Genomic DNA, 27,391 nt, shown 5'->3' on the forward strand with positions numbered 1-27,391 from the left:
AGGCACGTCGTCCTCTTTTCGCTTTTTCCCCAGTTCGCTTTGCAGTGGGCTATCTGCGGTCCTTTTGACGCAAGCAGCGTTCTCAGCGGTGAGTGCGGTGACACTGATGATGAACTCAAAGATCATCACCTCGACAGGTATCTCACTATTACAGAACGTCATGTAAAATGATTAACTTAACGAGCAACAAAGTAGCATTACTTGCGGTGACAAAACATCTTAAAGATGTTGAAGCGAATACCGAACGCAGGCGATGCGCCGTATACTAGCAAGTACATTTCCCAGACCTGATGAAAGGGAGAGGAAAGAAGGTGATTACCCTCGGACCCGGAATAGAGACACTAAAAGAAGCAACTAGAGATAAAGGAATAATAAAGGGCCCCGAATAATTTTCACCCTGGCCCCGGATTTTCCCTTCACACCCCTGTTGGTGCTAAATGAAAGCAAGACCCGGTAAGTCTCCGCATCTGTCACCCGAAAGCTCCAAGCTTTCATCAATTCATGTCTGCGTCGTATCAAAGGGATGTTTTGGCCTGAGACATTAATTAATGAAAAAATCGTCCATGTACGGACCAGAAATCCGTGAAGTTGTGGATGAGAAAGCGGAAGTGACAGTGGATTTATCACACATTAAGAAAGGGTGACAACTCCATTGTGATTTATGCCATCCAATGGAATCCAATATCTTAGGATGGTCGACAGGTAGGTTGCCCTTAAAGTACGTGACATAGAACAGTAGAGGAGAATTACAAGCGTCTCGGAAGCTCGTGGGACGGTTGAGGCATATTGCCAGAGACCTACGGCAATGGCACATAGCTGTAATTCCTTGCATCCCCAACAGTCATACGAAATAGCAAAAACTTCAGTTATTCTTCACTTTAATATAAGGCACAATACTTTTATTAGAATGAAAAATACAAATAAGATATTCACAATATAAATAATCAGCACAATCTTAACCTAAGAATGATCATAAATGTTATGCACTTAACGTCTAATAGGAGCAGGGGCATTTCTGTTGTTTTCAAGAGTTTTGGGGGCTGTACGTATTGCAATACTTTGTCTCAAGATAAGGGTTTGCGCTGGGGTTGAAATTGGATAGATGCAGAGGAGGTGTAGGGATTGGTGGGGTTAGAGCTGCTCCGTAAGGTTTGCGATCCATAATCGCACCAGTTGAAGTCGTCCCCGACATATGAGAAACTGGTGGTAAAGATATAGACATCGTGCGGATACCTGAAATGGAAAACAAAGAAACGGTTTAGCAGTTAATCGAATTGCTTTGATATGAATTTCATGCAAAAAAGCACACACCACATGTATCTAGAGCATATTATATACATTCTCGGATTCGTCCACTGCGAAATGCTTCGGTAAGAAATTTTCAATTTCCCGATAAAACAGATAAAATTGCTGAAGAGAACGATATCCGTATTGAATTTCAAACTTTATTTTTCACGTCCTCGTGAATTTTTATCGAATAAAACGCAAACTACAGGCAGTTATTCGCGTTTATCGGGTAATTATGGATTTATCGAAATCTATAGTTGATATCTTGAGAACTCAAACGATCAAATTACGAGGAGTTCATCGCGTATTGTATTGTGGATTTCTATTTACACTTCACATTATCCATAACGAAAACGAGTCAAAAAAATAAAAAGTTCAACAATTCGATATCAGCCCCGAACCACTTGAGAACGCTAAGCGCTAGAATACAGAATAGACGCAGAATCCTATCCTTCATTGGGAGAATAGACGCTGTCAGCACTTCTGAAAATTCGATAAATGCTAAGTGCCAATGAAGCGAAGTTGAAATCTCATTAGGAAATTCAAGATGTTTCGGAGGAACGCATTTATATTGCAATAGAATAAGATTTGTTGGAGCTCTTGAGTTTTTTAAGATTGGACGCCTTTGAAGACCAAATCGATTTTTGCGGCAAATGACCGGCTCAAGCATTTGTGCTGGAAATTAAGAGGAAAATTCAACCACGCTGGCTGGGTTACTTGTTAAATATTTTCTTTTATGCCCCTTATTGCATTGTGAGTACCTCTAAGCCCACATTACATTGAAATTGCGGTACCACACTCGAAACAATAGAGCACCACATTGTACAGATGGAACTCTTAGAAAGACAGTACAGCAGTGTGCGAAATCCGCACCTAAAAAACCATCCCCCTGTCGTCCTGAACGATATCCCCTGAAATCCTAAAGCTGGATGTTATTACCATAAGATCAGAATCATGTATCAGACAGATAGAGAGATGAAGACAGACAGACACAGAAACCTGATACAAAAGATTCTTCTCAAACTCATCATAAAAGTTATTCTAACAATTTGAGGAATTATCTCTGGAAGTCTACGGAAATTCGGGCGAATGTCTGCTGTTTGACAGGTCGGCAGCTCAAGGGAAAGGATAGCGAGAAGAATATGGCTTTCTATGGGATCTAGCGGTAGCAGGAGCAGGAAAGCTAGGAAATGCCACAGCTGCAGTTAGCGAGTGTCGGCCTAGATCTCAATTTAGAGTAACTACCCAGACAAAAGTATGGAAGAAAGGTGAAATTTACCATGGAGAGATGGAGGAGGATCTTGATGCTACGCTACCTTTATGTGTTAATTACTTAGTCACTTAAATAGATAACTCCACAATTAGTAAAAAGAAGAGAATAAACCCGGACCTTTTCAAAGCGGTAAAATCCTACGCTTCCCTGCTAAGTTCGTGTAGACGGATTGGATACGTGACATGATTTTCGTCGCTCTAATCAAGGTCGCGGCCTGCGAAAAGGCCATGGGCGAGATGAGTGAATGCTACAGGATTTTAAGACGCCCCTTGATTGTTATTAAAAACGGGGAACGAAACACTCAAACAACAAAGATGAGAATCCGGAGACCACAGACAGGAAAACGCCTAGAAGTTTCAGCATGAAAAGACACCGGACCAAAGAACCTGGGGCAAAATTTTTAGAAAAAGAGGTTATTATGAAACCAGGCAGGAGTGCAGGGATTTCGAAGAGATTAAAATATTTAAGCAACTCTATAAAGACGCCGGAATGTATCAATGGGCAAGAACCTGAAGAAGGGTAATAGCTAAGCTGGAATTAGGTAAGATCACAAAATCAAACATGGTCAACCGAAAACATTGAAGACAAGACGTCACAATTTTAAAGTCGTTCAAAACTTTTCCCATCTGGGAACGAAAATCGCAACCGATAACAACTGGAAAGAAGGAATCCGTATATGGTTATTGGCAACCAACAGCCCATTTCAGCTTACAAAAAGTGTGTCATTCGAAACGTATCACGCTGGGTCAAAACTCCCACTGACAAGACAAGATCTATCCAATACTGTATTTCTCCTCTCTCTCTTTTCTTCCGGTCTCTTTGAAGCAAATTGCAAGCTTTTGGCAGCGTTCGAAAGAAGAATCTTTTGAAGGATTTTAGGCCTCTACAAGAGGATGGACGATTCTGTCGCCCATATAGCGAAGAAGTCTATGAAAAATATCGAGACCATTTCTTTGTGAATAAAATCCAGTTAAATTAGCCGGTGGTCAAAGGGTAGTATAAGCATCAGGGCGAAACGTGGATTGGTACTCAAAATGGAGCATAAAACCTGGGAAATCCCAGCTGAACCAACACCAATAGCTCTACTACCAAACCCTATCTCCACCTCCACGTGGTAACCGCTGGGAGCTCTTTTTTAACGAAAAACTGCAGATGCAGAAGGATGAAAGCGAGTCTTCCGCGCCTAAAAACGGGACAAATTGTACCAACTGGTCCTCCAGGTTGAGGGTTGGGCAGGGCTGACAACTCTACACGAAAAACAACTTGTTACGAAGCCACAACAGGAGCCTCGGATTGGACTGATAATACAACGACGAACCCGACAACGACAAAGAAATAACGATTTGCGCATTTACTCATGGAACGTGCGCTCCCTGAACAAAGATAAAGCTGATGAGCAGCTAGCCGATACCCTGTCCCAATATAGGGCTGATGTAACAGCGTTACAGGAGATGCGCTGGACAGGGACCGGTTTCCTGGAGAAGAGTCGCTACCCCATATATTATAGTGGCCATCCAGTAAACCATGTGCTCGGAGTAGGTTTCTTAGTCAGCCAAAAAATGAAACCTGCTGTTATCGGCTTTGAAAACATAAGCGAACGGCTATGCACTCTGCGCTTGCGAGGCAAATTTAGAAATATAAGCCTCATTAATGTTCACACCTCTACAGAAGAAACTGCAGAGTCGGAGAAGGTTACCTTCTACGAAGCAGTAGAACGAACCCTCGAAGCCTATCCCAGATATGATATCAAAATCATGCTTGGGGCTCCCATAGCTTACATCAACATACAAATGATAACAGACTGCGGATTATCCAATTAGCAGTGTCACATGAAATGGTTGTTGGAAGAACTTGGTTTGCGCGGAAAGTGGTCTCCAAACAAACATGGGCCTCTCCAGACCAGACCACTTTCAACCAAGTTGACCACGTGTTGACCGAACGCCACCACCTCTCAGCCCTCATGGATGTAAGAACATATAGGGGGGCCAATATGGACGCGTAGAACAGGAGCAAAACGAGTCAAGAAAACTGCAGTAGCGGGTTGGACATCCAAAAAACTCGACAAGCAAATGTTCGGGGAAATACTTCTGCCGGTGGGAAATGCAGAAGAAAAGATGAGGCAAATTTTTGAAAAGATACAAAAAGCGTATGATGCTTCCATGTCCCGCTGCACAGTATTCATGAAACGAATGCCGAAATCGAAGAACATCGTACAGTTAAAGTCTCTTTAAAGCCAGGAGACACAGCCAACGTAGCAGAAACCAGCCTGAACCTGAAGAGTTGCATAACCGATATAAGAAGGCGAGGAAAGAACAGCAAGCAGCCATCTGTAGAAGTAAAACTGAACACTTCAAGAGGTTACGCAAGCAAGCGGACTTCGACCCATGGGAAGGTGCATACAAGGCAGTTACTGTGTCAATCAAAGGTAAGCTCTCGCCGCCGATCACCAACCCTGATTTGCTACGGAATATCAATACTCTCTTCCCACAAGTTTCAAGTGAGTCCAACCCACCCACTGTCCAGATAGATCCCAATGAAATTCCCAAGGTAACCAATGAAGAAGTTCTGGAAGCCGCGAAGAACGTTGCCGAAAAAAAGCCCCAGGTTTAGACTGCGTTCCGAATAAACCACTGATAGTGACCGTCAAAACCGTTCCAAGGTGATTCGCGTCAAAGACAGAAGCTTGTGCTAATCCTGAAGCCAAATAAACCTATGGGTAATCCTTCGTCTTATAAGCCTATATGCCTGCTAAACGGCATGGGCAAACCCTTCGAACGGGTCATCTTCAATAGGCTTGTACCAATCACAGAAAAGGAGGGTGGCCTTGAAGACAGGCAGTTCTGATTCCGAAAGGCAAGATCTACTATCAATGCGATCAGCATGGTGACTTAAATCGCAGAAAAAACAATGGAGGCCAATAAATCTTGCGCGATAGTTACTCTAGACGTGAAGAATGCCTTCAATACGGCAAAATGGAGCAAAATAATTGCGGCTTTAGCCAAACGGGACGCTCCCAAATATCTGGTGCATATAGTCATGGAATTTCTCCTCGAGAGAATATTGTGTTCCGATTGGGACCTAAGACGTATAGAACAAACTGCGGGGTTTCACAAGGATTAGCTTCGCAGACGACATCGGAGTGGCTATCGTGACACATGATATTGATGAGATCAAGGTACTCACAAATAAGGCAATTTTTGAAATCAAGTCTTGGCTAAAAGTAGCTGGTCTGACGCTCGCAGAGCATAAAATCGAGGTAGTTTTGATCACCAAGCAAAGAAAATAAACGTCGATAAAGGTCAGGATTGGTGAACACATCATACAGTCGTAGCCAACGCTTAAATACTTGGGAGTCGTGGTTGAACAAAGACTGAAATTCAAGTCCCATTTTGAAAATGTCTCATCCAAAGCTTCCGGGGTGGTAAGAATGTTATCAAATATAGGTGGACCTAGGCAAAGCCTTCGGTTCTTTATCTCGAGAGTGGTCAGCTCCATCTTGCTTTATGCAGCTCCAGTCTGGGCACCGTCTTTGAAGTTGGAAGCAAATAGAGGGAAAATCGCAGCTCTATACCGATTGGATGCATTGGGGACGTCGTGCGCTTACCGTACAACGTCAGACGAAGCAGTCTGTGTGATCATGGTCCCCATCGACATCTTGGCGAATAAGGGTCGACACCTCTATGACCCATCATAGGCAATCGGCGAGTCTTACACCTATCGTCGGCAATTAGCATGAAGTGAATCTATTTTGGAATGGCAAAAAAGTTGGGATGGGTCACCTAAAGGATCCTGGATACACAGGATTATTCCATATGTCTCAAAATGGATCAAACGAAGGCACGGTGAGGTTGGTTACGACATAACTCAATTGCTAAGCGAACACAGAGAGCACCGTGCATACCTTTATCGCTTCCTATCGAACCCGAAAATACATTTGTTTATTTTCTAATTTCTAATATAATGAAACGACTGAAAGACTTGCTAACATAAAGAATATCTACTGACATAAACTACTGATCAACAACGAGTTAACAACAGGCTCTCGTCCCAACAAAAGGAAAACATAAAATATGCAAAGAAAGCTGCTGGAAGCAGAGATCTCAGTCGTAGCTTGGCGAGAGGTGGTTTTAGTGGGGAAAAATCCCACGCTCTCAGGGAACGTGAACCCTGGGATTAGTCTTTTGAAGCCTCTCCTGAACTGCATGTAATTGCTAATAGAAAGCATCCTTTTCTACTATATCGGAAACCTCTGTTGGTGAATGTACAATTGTGATGTTCCTTTACCTAGACCGGAATCTAGCGACCAGAATCCTTGCGCGCCTTGCGATAGCCGCCAGTATCAATTCCACACCGAATTCGAGTCTGCTACTACTTGGTTTTCCAAAGTATAAAACCACATTGCCCCAGATGAGTATGGAGAGGACTACTCTCCAGAATCCAACCATCTTACTTCGCTTAGCTTATATCGCTGGTATTTTCGCTTGAGTTTGAGGAAGCGAGCATTCTGGGGAACCTCGACACCGTTGTCGAGGAGTGTGCGGATATTCCAGAAACTAACCATCTTCGATTTTCGATAGCCAAATTTCGTAACCATAAGATTAGTCCCTATCCGAGGCCTTGTTGACATTTCAAAAACAGTAAAATTTCGAAATTTGCAGGTTGGTAGCCAACAGATTTTTGTTTCTTTTAGTCGCTTTTTACAATAACTGGGGAATTCTTTGTATGTATTCTTAAACTCCAACTCAAAGGACTGGGACGCAGGAAATATTTGTAGCGAGGAGTGCGTGTGAAAGCGTTGTTTTACAGAATGGCCATATTGGAGCCATGGGTTGAGTACTTTGATGAGCTACTGAACAACCAGAACATCGGCGAGTTGGAGGTCCCGCCAACTGAAGACGATGGACAAATACTGCCACCACTAAGTTTAGAAGAAACAGTCCGTGCAATTCATCGGCTTAAAAATCATAAGTCGCCAGGGGCCGATGGAATTACAGCCGAATTGGTTAAATATGGAGGCAACCAGTTACACCAAGTGGTTCATCAACTTGTGCTCAAGGTATGGGACAGTGAATCAATGCCTGACGATTGGCAAAGAGGCATTATCTGTCTCATACATAAAAAGGGAGACATCACACAGTGCAGCAATTATAGAGATATCACGTTGCTGAGTACCATCTATAAGATATTCTCCGCTATCTTGCTAGGCCGGATAGTCCCATATGCCCAGAACATCATTGGTCCATACCAAAAAGGTTTCACTCCAGGAAAATCAGCAACAGATCAGATTTTCTCTCTGCGGCAAGCGATGGAAAAACTGTTGGAATATGGACAACAGTTGCACCATCTATTCATCGACTTTAAAGCCGCCTGTTATAGCATAGCTAGGGTAAAACTGTACACGGTCATGAGAGAATTCGGTATTCCGACGAAATTAATAAGACTGACTAGGCTGACCCTGACCAATGCGCGAGGCCACATAAAAGCAGCAGGATCACTCTCAAGACCATTCGACATCAACAACGATCTACGACAAGGGGATGCCCTATCATGCGTCCTCTTTAACCTGACCCTCGAAAAAGTGATCCGTGATGCTGAGGTAAATGCAATAGGTACGATCCTCTTTAAGTCCACCCAACTACTGGCCTATACTGACGATATCGACATCATGGGAAGAACCACCCGAGAGGTACAAACTGCCTTCATCCAGATCGAGCAGGCGGTCGTTGGTGCGAGATCTTGGGCTGCACATCAATGAAGGCAAGACAAAATATATGATGGCAACGTCAGCAACGAATACGAACAAACCAACAACATCAAACCGCACTGGTCAAACAGGAAGAATAAGGATAGGAGAATACAACTTTGAGACCGTTGTCAATTTCTCCTATCTAGGGTCGAAAATCACAACCGATAACAGCTACGATGATGAAATCCGCACACGGTTGTTGTCAACCAACAGAGCCTATTTCAGCTTACAAAGACTGTTCCGCTCGAAACGCTCTCTCTCCGCTCTCTTACTGTGCAAGACAATGATCTTGCCAGTCTTCATGTATTCCTCGGAAACTTGGGTTCTTAGCAAGAAAAATTGCGAACTCTTGACCGCGTTCGAGAGAAGAATCCTCCGAAGAATTTTTGGCCCCCTACATGAGGATGGACGATTCCGTAGCCTACACAATGACGAAATCTATAGCGATACCATGACCGTCCGGTTGTGGATAAAATCCGGCTCAATAGGTTATGATGGGCGGGTCACTTAATCCGTATGGATGAGGATGATCCCACCCGGAAAGTCTATGGTAGAAAAAGGTAGAAAAAAAAGACGACGACTGCCTAAGATGGAGCGACGGCGTAGGTCAGGACGCCAAACAGCTTTTAGGGATATCGAATTGGTGGACCCCGACGCAAAACCGGGATGTCTGGAGTTCTTTATTAAGGCAGACCTAGACCGGATATCGGTTGTTGCGCAGTTGATGATGAATACTGTCTAAGTCAAGACCGAAAATTGTATTACTGGTAAGTGTGGTGTTAATTATTTGCGATTTTCTTTATTTAGATAATTATAAAGTATTGGTTTTATTGCTTCAAATTTTCCCTTTGTTTTGATATCATTTTTTGATATTTTGTAATCCTTACACCGAGAAACAATATGAAAAGCTCTTGATTAACAAAAATTAAAATTGTTACTGAAGAAACGATGGGGTAGAAAAGGAGCAAAACTAGCATGCCTTATATGCATAGGGCCTTCTATTTCAACGGGGCAAAGTCCCATGCCGTTGCATTCTTCCCTTTTAAAGATAAGACTTTTGTTTTTTTATAGTGGTAGAGAAAATTGCTGTTATCCTTTTTAGGGGTCTAGCAAACATGCTGATAGCGTCAATTATATAATTTGAATCGAATAATAGTCAGAAGACAAAGATGCAACTTGAACATACTATGTGCACGTATTATCAGAATTATTCACATATTTTATGAGTAAAAATAGAAGTATTTCCTTAAATATGCAGTAATCACAACTAAAACGTATCTAATAATTGCCCAACTATTATTTTAATACACATATGTGATATTTTCACATATGTACATATGCACGATCATCTAATTTTATATCTAAATCTTTAAAAAAAATAAAAATGAGGAATCGATCTATTTGAAACGGGCTAATTCGAGTGCAATAAAACTATAAAAGCCACATGTGGCGATCATATTTGTTCTCATCTAGAACTATTCTGTGTAATGAAATGACCATCAATGACTTACCATTGTCCAAATTCGAGCTGTAATGACCCGAATTATATTGGTAGTTTCCGAAATCCAGACTAGAATTAGCACCACTTTGAACAGAAGCCGGCGGCGGTGAACTACTTTGAATGGGGTTGTGCGGCAAGTGCGTGTACTGCGGTAAAGTGTTGGTTGTGTGAGCCCAACTTTCGGAGTAACTCCCTGCCGGAGGGTAGTCGTAGGCGTACGTTGTCTGAGCCGCATAACTACTTGAAATATCCTGTTTTATGGGATACAGAAAAAAGGATAATTAAATCTTTTTACAGTTATAGGTTATAAACGGACAAGGGTTTATTCATGTTTTCCAACATTTTGAAGTTTTCAGAAGAGTTTAGGAGCTATCAAGTGCAATGAAAATTAAAATCCATGACCCAACAATAAATCAATCATTATTTTCAGGAAAGATAAGATGACTTAATGTTCGTTAAATGATTCCTTTAACTTATTCAACTATAAATGGCATATGGACACCCTCAGGTATAAACTTACAGTTAACGATGCATTGTAAACTCCCGTGTCAGCGAAAAAGCCATTTCCTGATGCATACGATTTGATTTGATGCTTCCTTCGAAATCCTCTTGGTCTTCTACGTAGACTGCTCTCATCTTCGAACATATATTCCGACTTCTGATCGATGGTCCAATAATGTCCTTTGCTGGGTTTACTAAGTCCCATTGTCTGAGAATAGAATTTCATTTTTAAAGTAAATCTAGGAAAACCTCGCAGATCCTTGTACGTACCTTTGGTATTTTTACGAAGCATTCATTTAGACTTAAATTATGACGAACTGAATTTTTCCAACCGACATAATTTCCACGAAAAAAATCGAATCTGTAAAGGATAAAGTCAAGATTAGATCACTTCAATTATTCAGTTTTTCAGGCTGTAATAGAAAAGAAGCTCGCCAAAAAGTTTAGGGGTTTTTACCTTTACCTATCTACCGGTTTTATAAAATTATTTATCAATGTTCATTACACATTTTGATTTTTTTTATGTTCATAGAACAGAAAGAAGGAAAATGCAATGCATGTTGCACTGCATAATTTCCCAGGAGTCGACTTCTTTTTTATTGGCCAAAAAAAATACTTTGGATTGTGAGGAATATGAGGCAATAAATGAAAGTTCGAAAAAATTATTTTTCGGTGGAATTTTGAGCTCCTCCTATAGCGCCACGAGGGGTTCGTCGCCTATGGCGTCTTCAAAAGCATTTTTCCCGTAACATGATTTTATAAAATGGTAACTCCAACAATTTTCAATATTTTTGCTTAAGAATTTAACCAGATCTTCACAACAAAATTTCCAAGGAGGTACGCAATTGAAGTTAAGTTAATTTTAACTATTTTCATTGACTTTTATTAGTTTTTATTTTGGTACAAATCGAGCAACTTTAAACAAACCGTCGCCAATCATTGAAAAATCAATCATCACCATCAACGGCGCAACAACCGGTATCCGGTCTAGGCCTGCCTTAATAAGGAACTCCAGACATCCCGGTTTTGCGTCGAGGTCCACCAATTCGATATCCCTAAAAGCTGTCTGGCATCCTGTCCTACGCCATCGCTCCATCTTAGGAAGGGTCTGCCTCGTCTTCTTTTTCCACCACAGATATTGCCCTTATAGACTTTCCGGGTGGAATCATCCTCATCCATACGGATTAAGTGACCCGCCCACCGTAACCTATTGAGCCGGATTTTATCCACAAGTTGACGATCATGGTATCGCTCATAGATTTCGTCGTTATGTAGGCTACGGAATCGTCCATCCTCATGTAGGGGGCCAAAAATTCTTCGGAGTATTTTTCTCTCAAACGTGGCCAAGAGTTCGCAATTTTTCTTGCTAAGACCCCAAGTCTCCGAGGAATACATGAAGACTGGCAAAGATCATTATCTTGTACAGTAAGAGCTTTGACCCTATGGTGAGATGTTTCGAGCGGAACAGTTTTTGTAAGCTGAAATAGAATCTGTTGGCTGACAACAACCGTGCGTGGATTTCATCATCATAGCTTCTATCGATTGTGATTTTCGATCCTAGATAGGAGAAATTGACAACGGTCTCAAAGTTGTATTCTCCTATCTTTATTCTTCCCGTTTGACCAGTGCAGTTTAATGTTGTTGGTTAGTTGGTTCTCGATGCTAACTTTGCCAAGATACATTTTGTATTATTTTATTTGTTGTATTGTACACAGAGAAAATGTGATCTGTTACTGAAGCCTCTTTAGTATGGGCCAATGATATTCTGAGCGTATGGGGCTATTCAACCTAGCAAGATAGCTGAGAATATCTTATAGATGGTACTCAGCAACGTGATACGTCTATAATTGCTGCACTGTGTGATATCTCCCCTTTTATGTATGAGACAGATAATGCCTCGTTTCCAATCATCAGGCATTGATTCGCTGTCGCACACCTTGACCACAAGTTGATGAACCACTCGGTGCAATTGGTCGCCTCCATGTTTAAGCAATTCGGCTGTAATTCCATCGGCTGCTGGCGACTTATGATTTTTAAGGCGATGAATTGCACCGACTTTTTCTTCTACACTTGGTGGTGGCAGTATTTGTCCGTCGTCTTCAGTTGGCGGGACCTCAAACTCGCCGATGTTGTGGTTCTTCAGTAGTTCATCAAAGTACTCAACCCATCGCTCCAATATGCCCATTCTGTCGGAAATCAGATTTCCCTTTTTGTTTCGGCAGGATGACCATCGAGGTGTGCAAGGCTTCATCCTGCTGGCTTGTTGGTAAAACTTGCGCGCCTGTTGCGGTTGCTCCCTGTACTTTTCGAGTTCACATACCTGTTGGTTCTCCCAGGCTTCCTTTTTCCGTCTGTGAAGTCGCTTCTCCGCTCGATGGAGTTCGTGATAAGTCTCCGCGCGTGCCCGCGTCCTTTGAGAATGCAATATTATCCGGTATGCAGCATTCTCCCGTTCCGTTACTAACTTGCATTCATCGTCGAACCAGCCGTTCCGACTCTTTTTACGACTGGGGCCAAGTAAGTTTGTGGCCGTATTTATGATAACGTTCTTCAGGTGATTGTGAAGATCATTTGTTGATGCTTCATCTCCAGGATCTCTGTTGCGGTTATCGCGGCATCCATTTCCCTCTTATAGGGGGTGGGGAGGGCTGTGTTGTGAATGGCTTCAGTATTAACTCTCATCTGGTTGTTAGAGGGGATTCTGAGTGGTGTTAGTGGTTCGGGTCTATATTGGCCTTCCTATATGTTCTGACATCCATGAAGGCTTAGAGGTGGCGGCGTTCGATCAACACGTGGTCAATTTGGTTGAAAGTGGTCCCGTCTGGGGAGGCCCACGTATGTTTGTGGGCCGTCTTCACGCAAACCAGGTACTTCCAATAACTATTTTGTGTGACATTGCTAATTGAATAATCCGCAGTCCGTCATCATTTGCATTTTGATGTAAGCTATGCGAGCCAACGTATCGGCTCCTTCCCTATTTGGCTATTAAAATGCCCAAGCAAGATTTTGATATCATATCTGGGATAAGCTTCGAGGGTTCGTTCTACTGCCTCGTAGAAGGTATGCTTCTTCGATTTTGCCGTCTCCTCTGTAGGAGCATGAACTTAATGAGGCTGTAGCGACTCTTCTGCGGGAAACCGGTGCCTGTCCAATGCACCTCATGCAACTCTATTACATCAGCCCTATATTGGGACAGGGTATCTGCTAGTGTCCAGATAGCTGAGTGGTTAGAGCACAAGGCTGTCGTACGGGAGGTCGCGGTTCAAATCTCGCTGGCGGCAGTGGAATTTGTATCGTGATTTGACGTCGGATACCAGTCGACTCAGCTGTGAATGAGTACCTGAGTCAAATCGGGGTAATTATCTCGGGCGAGCGTAATGCTGACATTGCCTCCTACATTGTCCTGTTGTGTACCGTTACGGTCTTGAATGAAGTTCTCTAACACACTTCAAGGCCCTGATCCAATATGGATTATTGTGTCTGTACAGGGAGCGCACGTTCCATGAGAAAATACGCAAATTGGTATTCCATTTTCGTTGCCGGATTCGTCATTGTGGTATCAATCCAGTCCGAGGCTCCTCTTGTGACTTCTGTGTAGGGTTGTCAACCCTAAACAACCCCCAACCTGGAGGACCACTTGGTATAATTTGTCCCGTTTTTAGGCGCGGGCGACTCGCCTTCATCCTTCTCCTTCTGCAGCTTTTCGTTAAGAAAGAACTCCCAGCGGTCACCATGTGGAGGTGGAGATAGGGTTTGGTAGCAGAGCTATTGGTGTTGATTCAGCAGGCGTTTCCCAGGTTTTATGTTCCATCGTAGGTACCAATCCACTTTTCGCCCTGGGAGCTATACTATCCTTTGACCAGAATAAAAATCAATATATCTAAAATTTTGTACAAAATTCTCTAGCTATGCTAATGTAATGTTTAATGTAGATTAAATCAATTCTTTTTTACTTTTATCTAGCTTTGAATTGGGACTAGCTTTACTTCGTGCCGCAGAACACCTCAAATTCGACAGGCTTCAGGAGAATTGCTGCAGTGGCGTTATCTTTACATATATCTTTGCAAAAAATTACTACAATATACGTATTGAGGGAGCCCTGAATCCACCATCCACTTGATGGCCGACCGGACCAACTGAAGAGAAACTGCCCCCATTTTTCCGGTCTACGAGCTCCTTTTTTTTGGGGTAACATCCAAAATTAACAAGAAAAATACGGATGTTTTCATCCAGAGCAGAAGCTGATAAAAAGGTGCATTAAGTGGGCCAATTTTCCATATAAAGAAGTTCAACTTTAGTCTTCCATCAAGCGATTTATTTGAGCAACTATCATCATCAACGGCGCAACAGCCGGTATCCGGTCTAAGTCTGCCTTAATAAGCAACTCCAGACATCCCGGTTTTGCGCCGAGGTCCACCAATTCGATATCCCTAAAAGCTGTCTGGCGTCCTGACCTACGCCATCGCTCCATCTAAGGCAGCCGGCAGGCCGCCTCAAAAGGTATTGTGACTTGTTGTGGGCACTGTATCACATTACATGGATATCGAAGTTACGTATTTTGACTCTTCGAGGTGTAAGGAATCGCAGACCGATCATCAAAGATCATCGACCCCCGACTTGAGTGTCTACGGTGCATTCATCCAGAAAAGGGCGTACAGCGACTCCCATAAAGTGAGACGCCGTTGCCTAATTGTTCCAAAAAATCGATGGGGAAGGCTCGACAGAAGGAAATTTCAGCCACAAAGGTGGAAGGTTACATCTTGCCTGCCAGAACATTATCTTTTGCCCCTAATAGGAAAAGCGGAAGAAAGGAAAGCTGGTAATGTGAACGCAGCTAGATTAATGCCAGTATATGAAAACGGATCCATGCAGTCCAGAACCGTGAACCTGCAAAAACTGGGAAAACATCGTGGGGATGAAGGCATGGTCGTTGCACCACTGGGAGTAGAAATATCCAGGGAAACTGGACACGAATAAGCGAAACTTTCGATGGAAGCTGGGGACAATCTAGCAGCCCCCGTGAAACCCACACTGGACACAGCAGTTAGCGGTGGTGTTTCAGTGCATATTATACTACAATTATATATACTACAAATATATTCAAATTAACTCGCAACGCTCTTATAACCTTTAGGCCATTATTTGAAATATTTTGTCTGATTAACGAGGAATACCAATTCAAAAGGAAATGGGGAATATGCAGATCGGCTGATTTTAAAAGCGAGCTTACCAGTGAAAGTTAACAATTTTATCCAGCCCTTAAAGACAGTCGAAAATAAGAGTTCCGCTGCTACCCATAAAATTTGACACCCAATGTATTACTCGGTTCTTTTCTGAGTTCTTGCTTTTCCAATGTTTAGACTTCATAAATCCCCAGGATCCCTAAAACCGGAAGGATCAGACACATAAGTCTCTTCCCTATCCCCTCGAAAATCATTAAAACACGTTGTTGCAGATGTGGAAGGAGCCATAAAATTCATGCGCAACGAAGGGAATAAGGAAACCCGCCACGAGCTATCCAAAGCCATTGCTTACCAAACTAAGATTCCAAAGTCTGCTAACCGGCAGGAAACCAATATCGTACGAGAGCTGCAGAAGAAGCCGGTATACTATCTAAAAGCAACCAAAGGTAATTCGATTGTAATTATGGATAAACAACTACTTTGAATTAAGGAATGACCCGCTGCCAGCATCCATAGAACGAGTAGAGAAGACCCTAAAAGAATGTTCTCTAGTGATTGATAACCTAGTCTAACTCCGTATGGCAAACCCCCCTTTACCCAAAATCCGACGCCAATCAAACATAAACAAAGCAGGTAATGGAATAAGGGAAATTATTGCCGATTTTAACTCCCCTACTTACAACATTGCGAAGTGGTTGGTTAATGATAAAAATTGAGGTCTGCCAACGGGAAACAATCTGTCAAAAATTCGAAAGAATTAATTGAAAGATTGAGCATAGAGGTGGCTGTAGAGGATAATGACCGCCTAATGTAATTTGATGTAAAAGCTTTATTTCCCAGCACGCCTGTTAAAGAGGCTACTACGGTTTGGTTCGACACCAGAATGAAGGAGAAAGGCAAAACAATATGCGAGGTTGACTTCCCTCTGCATGAATGAAAATTATATCACATTCTTCTTTTTACCGCCTTCTAATAATCCCACTCACAGAGGAAGACTACGACAGCAAAAAAGACCACTTATTGGACACTACAAGGAAGAACGGTACATCAACACCACAATAGATATGATGATCAGGAGACACGCACGAAGGATAGAACGTGGTAACCTCATTACACTGTACAGCCAACAATCGACTTCTACCGCATTAAAAAGATCAAGCGTCACCTTCTCAAATCTATCTAAGCATATAAAACGCACATTAAAAAGGTTCGACCTACAACTGGTAGGATCAAGTCCTATCTACCAGCTAAAATCTCAGCTTATTAGAGAAAAGGACCAAAAAACGGTAGAAGAGATGAGCCATATATATAAAATCGCTTGCTCAGATTGTCCGAAGGTGTATATTAGACAAACAAAAGGGCTGGTAACCACTAGATTTAGGGAGCATACGAAGGAGGCAGAGTTGACTATCAAATACTCCCGGAAACCCACAAAATCTATGGTGGCTAAGCATATGGTGGAATGCGGTCATAAAATAAGCAACGACGATCCGAAAATGTTAAAACAGGTGAGAAAAATTAAGTAGCTGGACGCCTACGAAAGCTTATTCATTAGCAATCAGCCGGGAGACACAAGATTGAATTCAGATCTAGGCAATTGTTATTCACCGTTATTTAAAAAAGCTAAAAAAGAAACTAATTTAGAAAACTCTTCTTCTTTAAGGATATACAAATAAGTCTTTAAAATGACATTTAATATTTCTTCTTTTTCAGGATAAGTCTAGGATAAGATAGATGCTAATTTAGCCATATAATTAATTAGAATAGTATTATAAATTTAGATTAGTATAAAAATAGTTAATAAAGCCACTGATGAGCAGACTTGTTAGAACTGATGAAGGGAACAAGTGGTTCCAGAAATATCGGTATTTGCAAGACCAATAAATAACACTAGCGCAAAGAGAATAGCAAGTTTTTATTATTTCAAATCATTAAAAAATTACTAATTTCTGAAATCTTAAAATTTTTATTGAAAAACAACGAGAGAAGCATGGAACAATCAAGCAGGTCTACAAAATGGTTTTGGAGATAAAGAATATTACTCGGCAGACTTTTGGATGCATTACGAGCGTTTAAATAAGTATCCCACAAAGGTCTAAACTTCAAGATGGAAAACTACTTCCAGTGATTGCCCATAACATTTCAGAGTTACTTCTTTTGATGCGAAAATTCAAAGGGAGATCTGAAAGCCTTACGTTACATGACAAAGATTGCGTCTTAAGATCGGCACTCTATCTTGTCTACGTTTCTGATCTACCAACTGCAAGTATCAGTGAAACTAAAAGTGAGAAGCGCTATTGGTTTTAAATAAAAATTCCATGCTACGGCTTCAATATAAAGCTTTCTTTATAAGGTCACTATAATTTAAATTCGCACATACTCCTACAGTCTGTACACTTAACATCAAATTCGTACAAAGGGGCTAATCAAGAGATAAGAATAATTTCCGGTGGCCCTGGTACATGAAAAATGCATTACCTCATATCCCTCATATCATAATGTAATATGTACAAAAGAAGACTAGCTTCTCACCCTCAGTTTTTAACCTGGAGCCCGCTTCAAAAGTGGACTAGGACCAGCTGACTAAAAAATGAAGCTTTTATGCCATCTTGAAATAAAATCTCACAGACAAGATCTTCCATTATTAATCCTTGAAACATGGAATTCAAACCATCCTTAATCAGATATTAGAATTAAAAAACTTAACTTAAAAATTAAACTCACCGATTTTTCAAGCAATTATAAATTTCACTCAGAGTCAATTTTTTCTGCGGTGATTCCCGAATAGCCATTGCAATCATGTTGATATAACTCATCGCAGGCTTCTCAGGACGACGCGTTCCAGAGGATTTCTTGGTCGTATCCGGTGGAGTTGTCTGTTGCTCTGTTTGGGACTTAGATGATCTTGAAGGAGATGAGCTACTCGGATAAGGAACAATCTCCGTAATACGCCCGTTATTATTCGTAGAGGATTCGACAGGAATTCGCGTTATCGTGGAAACCGTATTCTCTGTAGAGGTTGGTGACATGTTATTATTGTTACTGGAACTGCACGCCGAGGACTCAGTTTCCATAGAATGCACCGAATCGATATGTGCACTAGGGCAATATTTTATGGTCGAAGTTTGATTTCCCGTGATTTCCTGAGGAATATTACTTTGCTTTGGATGGTAGCTTGATAACGTCGTTTTGATTATATGACTGGTGGCAGCCGGTTGTGGAATGGCGGTTATTGGGGGCATTTGAATGATTTGGGGATACGACGTTGGATTACTGTAACTTTGACTGGGGAGGAATTGAATTTTGGTCTCATTATGTTCTGCATCCTCTTGAGAATCGATAATTCTCTGGTCACAAATAGACGTTGGTTGAAAATCCGAAACATTTGAAGCGAAATTTCGATACATTCGCGCCGCACTGCTCGAATCTACGTGATCCTCAAGTTTTATCATATTGTTCACACCGACACACTGAGACTGATCACCTTTATTTAAATATTTATCAAGAAATTAACTGAAAATATTTATTTATATTACTAAATCGAAATAATTAAATTGAATACACTTGTTTGCAATAGTTGAGTGTGTGAAGCACTTAAAACAATAAACTCGACTGGAGTGCGAACCCGATCGATGAATTAATGAAAATGATCCCACGTTGGTGATCTGAACACTTTCCTGACTCGTACGATTCTACTACAGAAGCCACACCATCGATATAGTATTTCAAGAAAAATCTCAGATACTTGAGTATATAAGCAAGTCCTTATAACCTCACCCAATACAACGATAAATGCGCTCAATTTGGTTTCGGCTACTGATCTTGTGCTCCTATGGCTAAAAATATTCAATAGAAGAAAACTTAACCCGGCTGAGACAGAGCGAGTACTTGATTTGGAGGGTAAATACGTTGAAACGGTTGATCGAAAAAGAGTATATATGTAGGTAATACGTATATATCTATATCTTCAATCGATTGTCGAGGAAATTGATTTTGATTTTAGTTTATGTAGTATGTGAGATCAAATTTGTATCATTTAAAATTTAGGCACAATGTTAACATAGTCAATTTCGTAGAAACTTTAAAATATTAGATAACTTAAAGATTTGTTCAATTAGTAATCATAAATTAAACCAATTTTAAGGTAAAGCATACATTTGCAAATTTAAAAATATCTTCAAACAAACAACCCTTTAAATAAAATTTGGTATATGCAGAGAATGAAACTAAATTCTATGGTGAAACGCCTAACAATCTGTTTGTTTTACTGCTTCATAGTAGTAGTCCTGAAAATATCCACTAGATAACTGAATGCCAGTAACGACGTTGTAGAAAGCTAGAAACACTTATTGGCCCTATCTTTTTTCCGCACAATAAGAGTACCCATCGAAAGCTAATCCCTAAACTTTGCCATTTTTATACGAAAATATTTAAAGGATTTGATAACAAAATCTTTTCAAACTGTTCCAGAATTTGCAGCAAACTAGCTTCATTTTTCTGATTCCATCCAAACTGCTCATAAGGATCTCGGATGCTCTATGTTGTACAAATAAGTTTACAGCGAGTGAAATTTACGGTGACGTTGTGTCGCTATCTTAGCTGGTATGTTACCCTCTCATGCCTTCTTCTAAAACATTAGATTATTCGACAACGATTAGCTAGGTATTCGGAATGCTGTCGAAAACACCAGTTCATTAGACACAACGACTAAATAAACTTTTTGACTTCTTGGTGGCCTACTCTGCGCTTTTCCAACCTCCAAATCCTGTTCTGATGATTTGTACTCCATATAATAATTAATAATAATAATCTTTGGGGTAACAATCCAATTGAATCAGGGCCTTGAAGTGTGTTAGAGCACTTCATTCAAAATTGTAACGGTACACTAAAGGATTATAGTACCCTATAGGCGGAAATGTGGTCAGCATTGCCTTCGTCCGAAATTATTACCCTGATTTGAATTAGGTACTCATTCACAGCTAAGTCGACTGGTATCCGACGTCAAATCACGATATAAATTCCACTGCCACCAGTGAGATTTCAACCGCAACCTTCCGTACCATAGCCTTGTGCTCTAACCACTTAGCTCTCCGGGCATATAATAATGAACTTAACAAAAACTCCAACTTTGAACCAACTTTCTTTATTTTAATCCATCTACTTCAGTATCTAGACTAACTCACAATATTAGCTTGTAATTGATTCGGTAATCATGTTCAATGATTTGGTTAATATTGCATTGCAAAACAATACACTATATTGCATTACAAATTTTCCACTTCATACTATAATATCGGCTACACATATGCTCATTGAAAACAATGAGTCCAAAAAGCGGTCCTGCCAAATCGATATATATATGGTATCCTAGTAAAAGTGGCCTAAAAACTTCGAGTCATGGTAATCTCTAAAGATTACATGTACTTATTCCAGACTTTCTACTTTATGCACATCTTTCTTCTCTGGCAACGTGTTCTTTCCAATGACCTCTTTGTCATTTACCTTCAACAGTATCTTTGACCGCGTTAACACTGCAGAAACAAATTACAGTTTTATTGTTGGTTCGCTCTACTGGAAACATCTATATTCCCTATCATGCGACCAGACCTATACATAGCAATTCATAGACATAGTCTGACAGTTTTTGATAAAGGCGAAGCTTTGGCTAGTGATCTCTCTGGCCTTTAGCATTCCATTCAACAGCTTGGGATCCGTGAAAACTTTAAATGTCCTCGCTAAAAGGTAACAACGGCAATTTTTCGTCGCCCACGTCAATGGCAAAGCTATCGACCTGAAATAAACAGGTTTCTTTCCACCTGGCTCAGCATTCGACTCGCGTACTGCACTCGCTGCCTCTCCTGCGCCGATACCACACCGAAGTCCTCACCGCCAGCATCTGTCATCAAAGCAAACTCCCAATTGAATCCTGGATATGCCAAAACGGGCGGTGAGGCAAGTTTCCTCCTCAATCGCTCATCTGCATTCTCATGCGCTTAATCCTACTCAAACTCAAAATAGTTTCTGCAGTCTTTGCAAATTAAGATACAAACCTTCGATAGTAATGGAGCAAGTCAACAATTTGTCTGCTTGGAACTTTTTGGCATAGGGAAATTTCCGTTTTTCTGATCATTTAAAGGCCTAAGTCCATCTTTTGAGGAAACATGCCCCAAATAAGTCACCACTTTAAATTAGCTTCGCGAAATCGCTAAAATATTTTCAAACACAACTACACCATTCAAGTATATAAAAAGAAGACTAAAAAAAGAGAGCAATTTTAATATCAAAAGATAACACCTTAAACGGCAGCTAATGGTACAGAAAGCTGAACGCAGCTTTACCTCTGTCCCTTCCATAAAGTACCGAAAAATGTCTGCAATACCCAAACCCATCCAAGATATCATCAACCCACAATTGTGGGTACGACATTTATAGATACGACTTCCCATCCCGAAAATCAACACATCATGGAAAAGTTGGTGTATCTGCCGCTTACATCCCTTCACACCTCCACATACTGACTGATCTTTCTACTAATAATGGACGTTATGAATTTACAAGATTAGCCAGAAAGTAATCGGCCTTGAGCGGTCGATATTCTGATCCGTATCCCATTTAGTGAGAGGGTAAGTATTCCCCGCAGAGAGAAGTGATAGAAATTTCTCCACTTATACTATAAAAATCTCCGCGATGTATACTATAAAATTTTAGACTAAAAATTCTGCATTCAATCCATACTAGAGACCCTCCAGCTCTACCAAGACTTTACCTCTTATTTCATTCCAATATAGAACACAAAAGCAAATTTTTTGATTGCAGGACAGCCCCGACTAGACCACAAGAAGCAAGTGAGGCCATTGTAACGACGATAGCCTGGAAAAGCATTCTGCAGGATGAGAGATGGTTGTGGCCCCACGTTTGATCCAAGGAAAAGTAAAAAAATTCCTAAAATAATTTTGCTGAATGTGTGTCCTTTAGGGGATTTGCCTATTATTAAATTCCACTTTGGCAACGGGTTTATCTGAAGATAAAAAAATTCGGACAAATATAAAGAGATTACCCCTAAAGATTTACAATGTAAAGCACTTTTGGCAACTGTTCTAAGCTATAAATTCTTAGAGATAATCTTTCTATATTTATCGTTATTTTTTTTTTTCATCTTCAGATACTGATGCCAAATTTTGTACTTCTAGAGTGAACTTACGGTGGGTTACCAGGTAAATTTCTAAAACATGATAATATACTATTATTAACTTAATCTGTGCTTATATTGGAACGGAATGTATTTTGAGGTCTAGATGCATCATTATAATTTTTTTCTGATTTTTCGGGAAGATAGGTTCTAAAAATCAGACCTGCTTCACTTTTTGGGGCACACATTTTGAGCTCTATCTCCGCTATGTTTCATCCAATATCAGAGATTTTTTCAAAAAATCAATACGTTTCATTGGATATTCCATATGACCTTATTCTATGAAAAAAAAATGTTGTACCTCCTTTCGCATATGTAGGGAGTACCCATCATACTCTTTACAAAATGGCATCACTGACTATATAAAAAGATATTCATTGACTGCACCTTCTGACCAAATTTTCTTGCCAATCGGTTCAGCCGTTTTCAAGTAATTCGGGTGCGACAGACAGACATACATTTGTCTTCTTGTTTTTCTTCAGCCTTTGTCCCGTTCACAAGCGGGTTCGGTTTGTTGTGATCGGGTTCGCCATTTGGTTCTATCAAATGCTTGATCAGAATGCAATCGCCTCACTTTTAAATCGCCATCCAGCGTATCAAGCCGCCGATGTTCAGAGCAATCTTGGCAAGTGAATTCTCGTTAGCGCGAATTACGTGACCATACCCTCGAGGACGCCTCTCTCGCAATTTTTCCACGATCGTTACAACCCCATATCGAGCGCAGATATCCTCATTTCGGATGTGATCAAAATGTGTCACGCCACTAGTCTAACACAACATCTTCGCCTGCATTACCCCAAGACCTTAACAAGGTTGCACCCCTTGAGGCGAATTTTGGATAGCGTCTATAAATGATTCATTCAAGTCTCAGCTCTCCATCTCAAATATATTGGTCTACTAAGTGTCGGGTTATGCTTCTATATAAAAACTATCGACTTCTTCGGAATCGTAATTGCTTAGTGTTACATTTTTTCTGATTGGCATTTTTAATTTTTGCGTTAACTTTCTTCACTGTTTTATTAGACGCCTCCGATACCTATGGCACTCACCTTTGAGCGGGCCACTATACTTATATCATCATTTTGAATTGCCTATAAGGTAGTATGTCGCTGAAGTCTACCAGCATTTTCTATTTGTATTTCACTTTGTAATCCGGACTTTGTGCTGAAACATATTGTCAGCTAATTGAACACTGGATTATCCCATTGACATCCTGATGAATGTCATCAGTTTTGCAGGGACTCCAAATTTAGTGCAAATTTAGGGCTTGAGGGCTCTTTGGAAGGTGGGGGTGTTGCAGCTGACACTGGCGTAAATTCAATGATGAACCTGATAGTAACGGTCTGCGAAGCTGCCATGCCACGAAGGGGCTCCAAGCCGTGAAAAACCTTCTATGTACTGGTGGACGGCGAAAACTACCGACTTACTGAAGAAATGTCATAATCTCCGCGCTAAGCATAACGTTTATACGCCTGGGAGGAAGCATGCGCCACAGTGGCAGTATGCAGGTCGGCTAAAAGAGGCACCGCAATAAACAAAATAAAAATTCGCTGCTGGCAGTCAACGAGGTAATTGGGATCCATGGCGACTCGGTTATAAAGTTCTCAGCCCGTAAATCGGAGCTCTGCGGAGACTTTGCATACTTAATACCGAACAAATGACCGCATTATTCCCTAGACATTCCTCTTATTATGAAAAATAAGAAGGCGCCAAGTCCTGATGGTATCCCGACAGAAGTATATGAACTGGTTTTCCACTATCGGCCAGACTTGTTGCTCGGCGCGTTCAAAGCTTTTCTGAAAGAAAACACTTTTCCTAATCGCTGCAAGTCTGGCTCTTATTAACACAGGGTAAGGAGGGACTTGCTTCTGACTTATCTCTAAGGTAGTTTGGGTTCAGAGGAGGAAGATCCACAGTGGATGCTCTTATGGAGATCGTAGATACAGTTCATCGAGCTGAGACACACAGCCGCCGATCTAGATCGATAGTGCCCCTCGTAACGATTGATGCCAGAAATGTCTTCACTAGGCGAAGACGGCTTTACGGTTTCTTACCAGGGCAGAGGCAAATCGTCAGACACTGCCTCACTTCTGCATAGAACGCTGAATATAATTCGCAGTCACGTTGTATTCTGCGAATTATGTAAAGGAGCATTTAACATCTGCGAGCCGCTTCGATCTGACGATTTGCCTTTGCGCTGATAAGAAACCGTAAAGCCGTCTTCACCTAATTTTTTTGGACGCTAAACCCTAAACGAGGGGTCCGTGGATGCAGGAGATACGTTAGCCACATTACAAAATTAATTCAGCATGCCGAACTATCTCTTGAAAGAATTGAGGTCTTATCTGGGAGACTGCTTCTACACTACTCTAGGAGACGATAGAAGGCCAAAAGAGAATGGAGATCTCGCCGGGGGTAGCAAAGGTATCCATCCTAGGGGTACACGCTACGATAGAACATAGGATCGACATGCAAGAAAAAGCACTTTTGAACAGGCACAAAGTAAACTTGGCATATCAATGCGACGGGTAAGCTGGGGTTAGGGGGTTAGTTAGGGATTGTGCTGGAAGAACCTAAGTATTCATCTCGGCCAGCCGACAGTACATCCCATATAGATCGGCGAGTTGACTATATAATCAAAACCAATAGCGAAATACCTTAGTTTAACGCTCGACTGGAAGATGAGTTTATTGAGTAAATCGAAGCTGCAGCAGACAAGCCTGCAGCAGGAGTCTCGACCGTATGTAAACTACTGGAGAATTTTGGGGGTCCTACGCCCGCGAAGAATGGCAGCGCACACCATATGAGTGGCAACTCACTTAGCAAACTCAGTCAAGAGGTAGAAGGACTGCGCATCTTATCGGCAGTTTTTAAATCCGTGGCTGAGTTGAAAGCACGATGAGATGAGAGAAATTACAAGTGGGCATGGAGGTGTTCAGTCTTACCTCCCCAAAATTGAAAAGGTACGGTCTCCTGGTTGTGTGTTTTGCAATGGAGTGGTGGACGAGGTCAATTTCATTTTTTCTCTTATGGAAGATGGGATGAATTTCGTCAGCAACTTTATGCAGATACAAAATTGTTCCGTTCGAAACGTCTAACCATAGAGTCAAAACCTTACCTGTCCAAAACAGGGTGTTAGCAAGAAAAATTGCGCACTCTTAGCCGCATTCGAGAGAAGAATACTGCAAAGAATTTTTAGTCCTCTGCTTGAGGATGAACGATTTCGTATAATGATGAAAGTTATGAACGATATCAAGGCCATCTGGTTGTGGATAAAATCCGGCTCAATAGGTTGCAATAGGCGGATCAATTAACCCGTATGGGTAGGATGATCCAGTCCGGAACGTCTATATGGGCAGTAACTATAGTAGACGGAGCGAAAGCATAAGCCAAAGCGACAGACGATCGAATTGGTAAACCTCGGCCAAAAACCGGGATATCTGGAGTCCTATACTGAGGTAGGCTGTTGTACCGTTGATGATGACGATGATGATGAAGGAAGTCAGGTGCTTTTGAGAAAAGACATTACTTTTCTTCAAAATTTTTCATTACAAGACTCTCAAATTTCTTGGTGAAAAGTATATAGTATAAATGAGAAGCAGTTTAAAGAAAAAAATACAATCTTGGTATATGCGAATTTATCTAGGGCTAAATGGAATTTTTTTACTTACATATTTACTTAAATATTTCTGCAAGATAGAGAATTTTGGAACGTGTCTTATTACCATGCAAATAAAATAAGAACGTCATAGGCTCAGATTTGAAATTCGAATAGAAGACAAGAATTGAACTTTAAATGAAAAGATTTTCCTGCTTAGAGTAACAATTGCCACTGAAATTACCGGAAGTCTTTGCCAGGATCGATTATGGTATAAATAAACGAAATACATAGTGCAAAGAAGATAGTGTATACGAAATAAATGTGATATTCGCCAATAGAAGTTCTAAAGTAAATAAAGATAGATTGAGTGAAAATAGGAACGCAGATTGTATATAAAACAGACGAACTGAAATACGTGTAGCTCATGACGTTTATATCAGGAAGCCGCATACAAAGTGGTAGATATCGTCTCAAATTTTTCACGAATCTTCATTCCACAAAAATATCTTTCACTTTTATCTACTCTTGCAGACAACGGGTTAACGCCGACCATGCATGTATGTAAATCAGAAACCCAAAAAATCCAAAAACGTTGGTTGGGCGATGACGAATGCCTGAGAAAATATGGCGATCGACGCGATCATTCGTTTCCTCGCCCGAGCGGATCATCAGCGGTACAAACGGCGCGCGGAGGTGGTACAACAGCAGCAGTGAGCGAGCCCGCCGAGAGTCAGAAGTGTGGGAAACATGTTGGGAACTTGTATCGGAAAGGAGGAGTTTGTTTATTGCTCGAACAGAAATGACTTGATTGGTGGTTGAGTGATCTTCAACGTGAAGACCAACCGCGAGGAACGCGTAAAAGACACCATTTTCCCATTGCAAATTGAAATGATCACTTTGTAACGGAAATGTCGCTGGTCTGGAAATTTCTTTTTCCTGGGGAAAGGAGAGAGGCAGGAATTGTTCCGCACGTGGTACCAATTCATGATCATTTAATTTCTCTGGGGAAACATTTCCCTGCTGCGTTCCCCGAACTTGACTTTCTCCGTTTCAGATTCAACTATCTTCGCACGAGAACCAACTGTGAGTCATCTGGATTCTGGTAATCAA

General features: G+C 41.2%; 1 protein-coding gene across 1 annotated transcript; it reads right to left on the minus strand.

Annotated features, from left to right (window-relative positions):
* Nucleotides 1-902: 902 nt before the first annotated feature.
* LOC119649184 (forkhead box protein F1-A) lies at nucleotides 903-19,098 on the minus strand. Its single transcript, XM_038051211.1, has 5 exons — nucleotides 18,216-19,098; nucleotides 10,579-10,669; nucleotides 10,328-10,516; nucleotides 9,818-10,058; nucleotides 903-1,233 (listed from the first exon to the last, which is right to left on the minus strand). The coding sequence occupies exons 1-5, from the start codon at nucleotides 18,941-18,943 to the stop codon at nucleotides 1,025-1,027; spliced, it is 1,458 nt and encodes a 485-aa protein (XP_037907139.1). The 5' UTR covers nucleotides 18,944-19,098; the 3' UTR covers nucleotides 903-1,024.
* Nucleotides 19,099-27,391: the final 8,293 nt, after the last annotated feature.

Source organism: Hermetia illucens, chromosome 2 (genome assembly GCF_905115235.1).
Source record: "Hermetia illucens chromosome 2, iHerIll2.2.curated.20191125, whole genome shotgun sequence".
Lineage (NCBI taxonomy): Eukaryota > Metazoa > Arthropoda > Insecta > Diptera > Stratiomyidae > Hermetia > Hermetia illucens.

What these genes read in the sequence shown, in the direction of transcription:
- LOC119649184 (XM_038051211.1), bottom strand. Translation starts at nt 18,943, where the DNA reads ATGATAAAACTTGAGGATCACGTAGATTCGAGCAGTGCGGCGCGAATG. An exon ending in TATAATTGCTTGAAAAATCG is followed by an intron (nt 10,670 to 18,215) that starts GTGAGTTTAATT and finishes TATCCTTTACAG; the next exon opens with ATTCGATTTTTTTCGTGGAA. An exon ending in TTTACAATGCATCGTTAACT is followed by an intron (nt 10,059 to 10,327) that starts GTAAGTTTATAC and finishes CCCATAAAACAG; the next exon opens with GATATTTCAAGTAGTTATGC.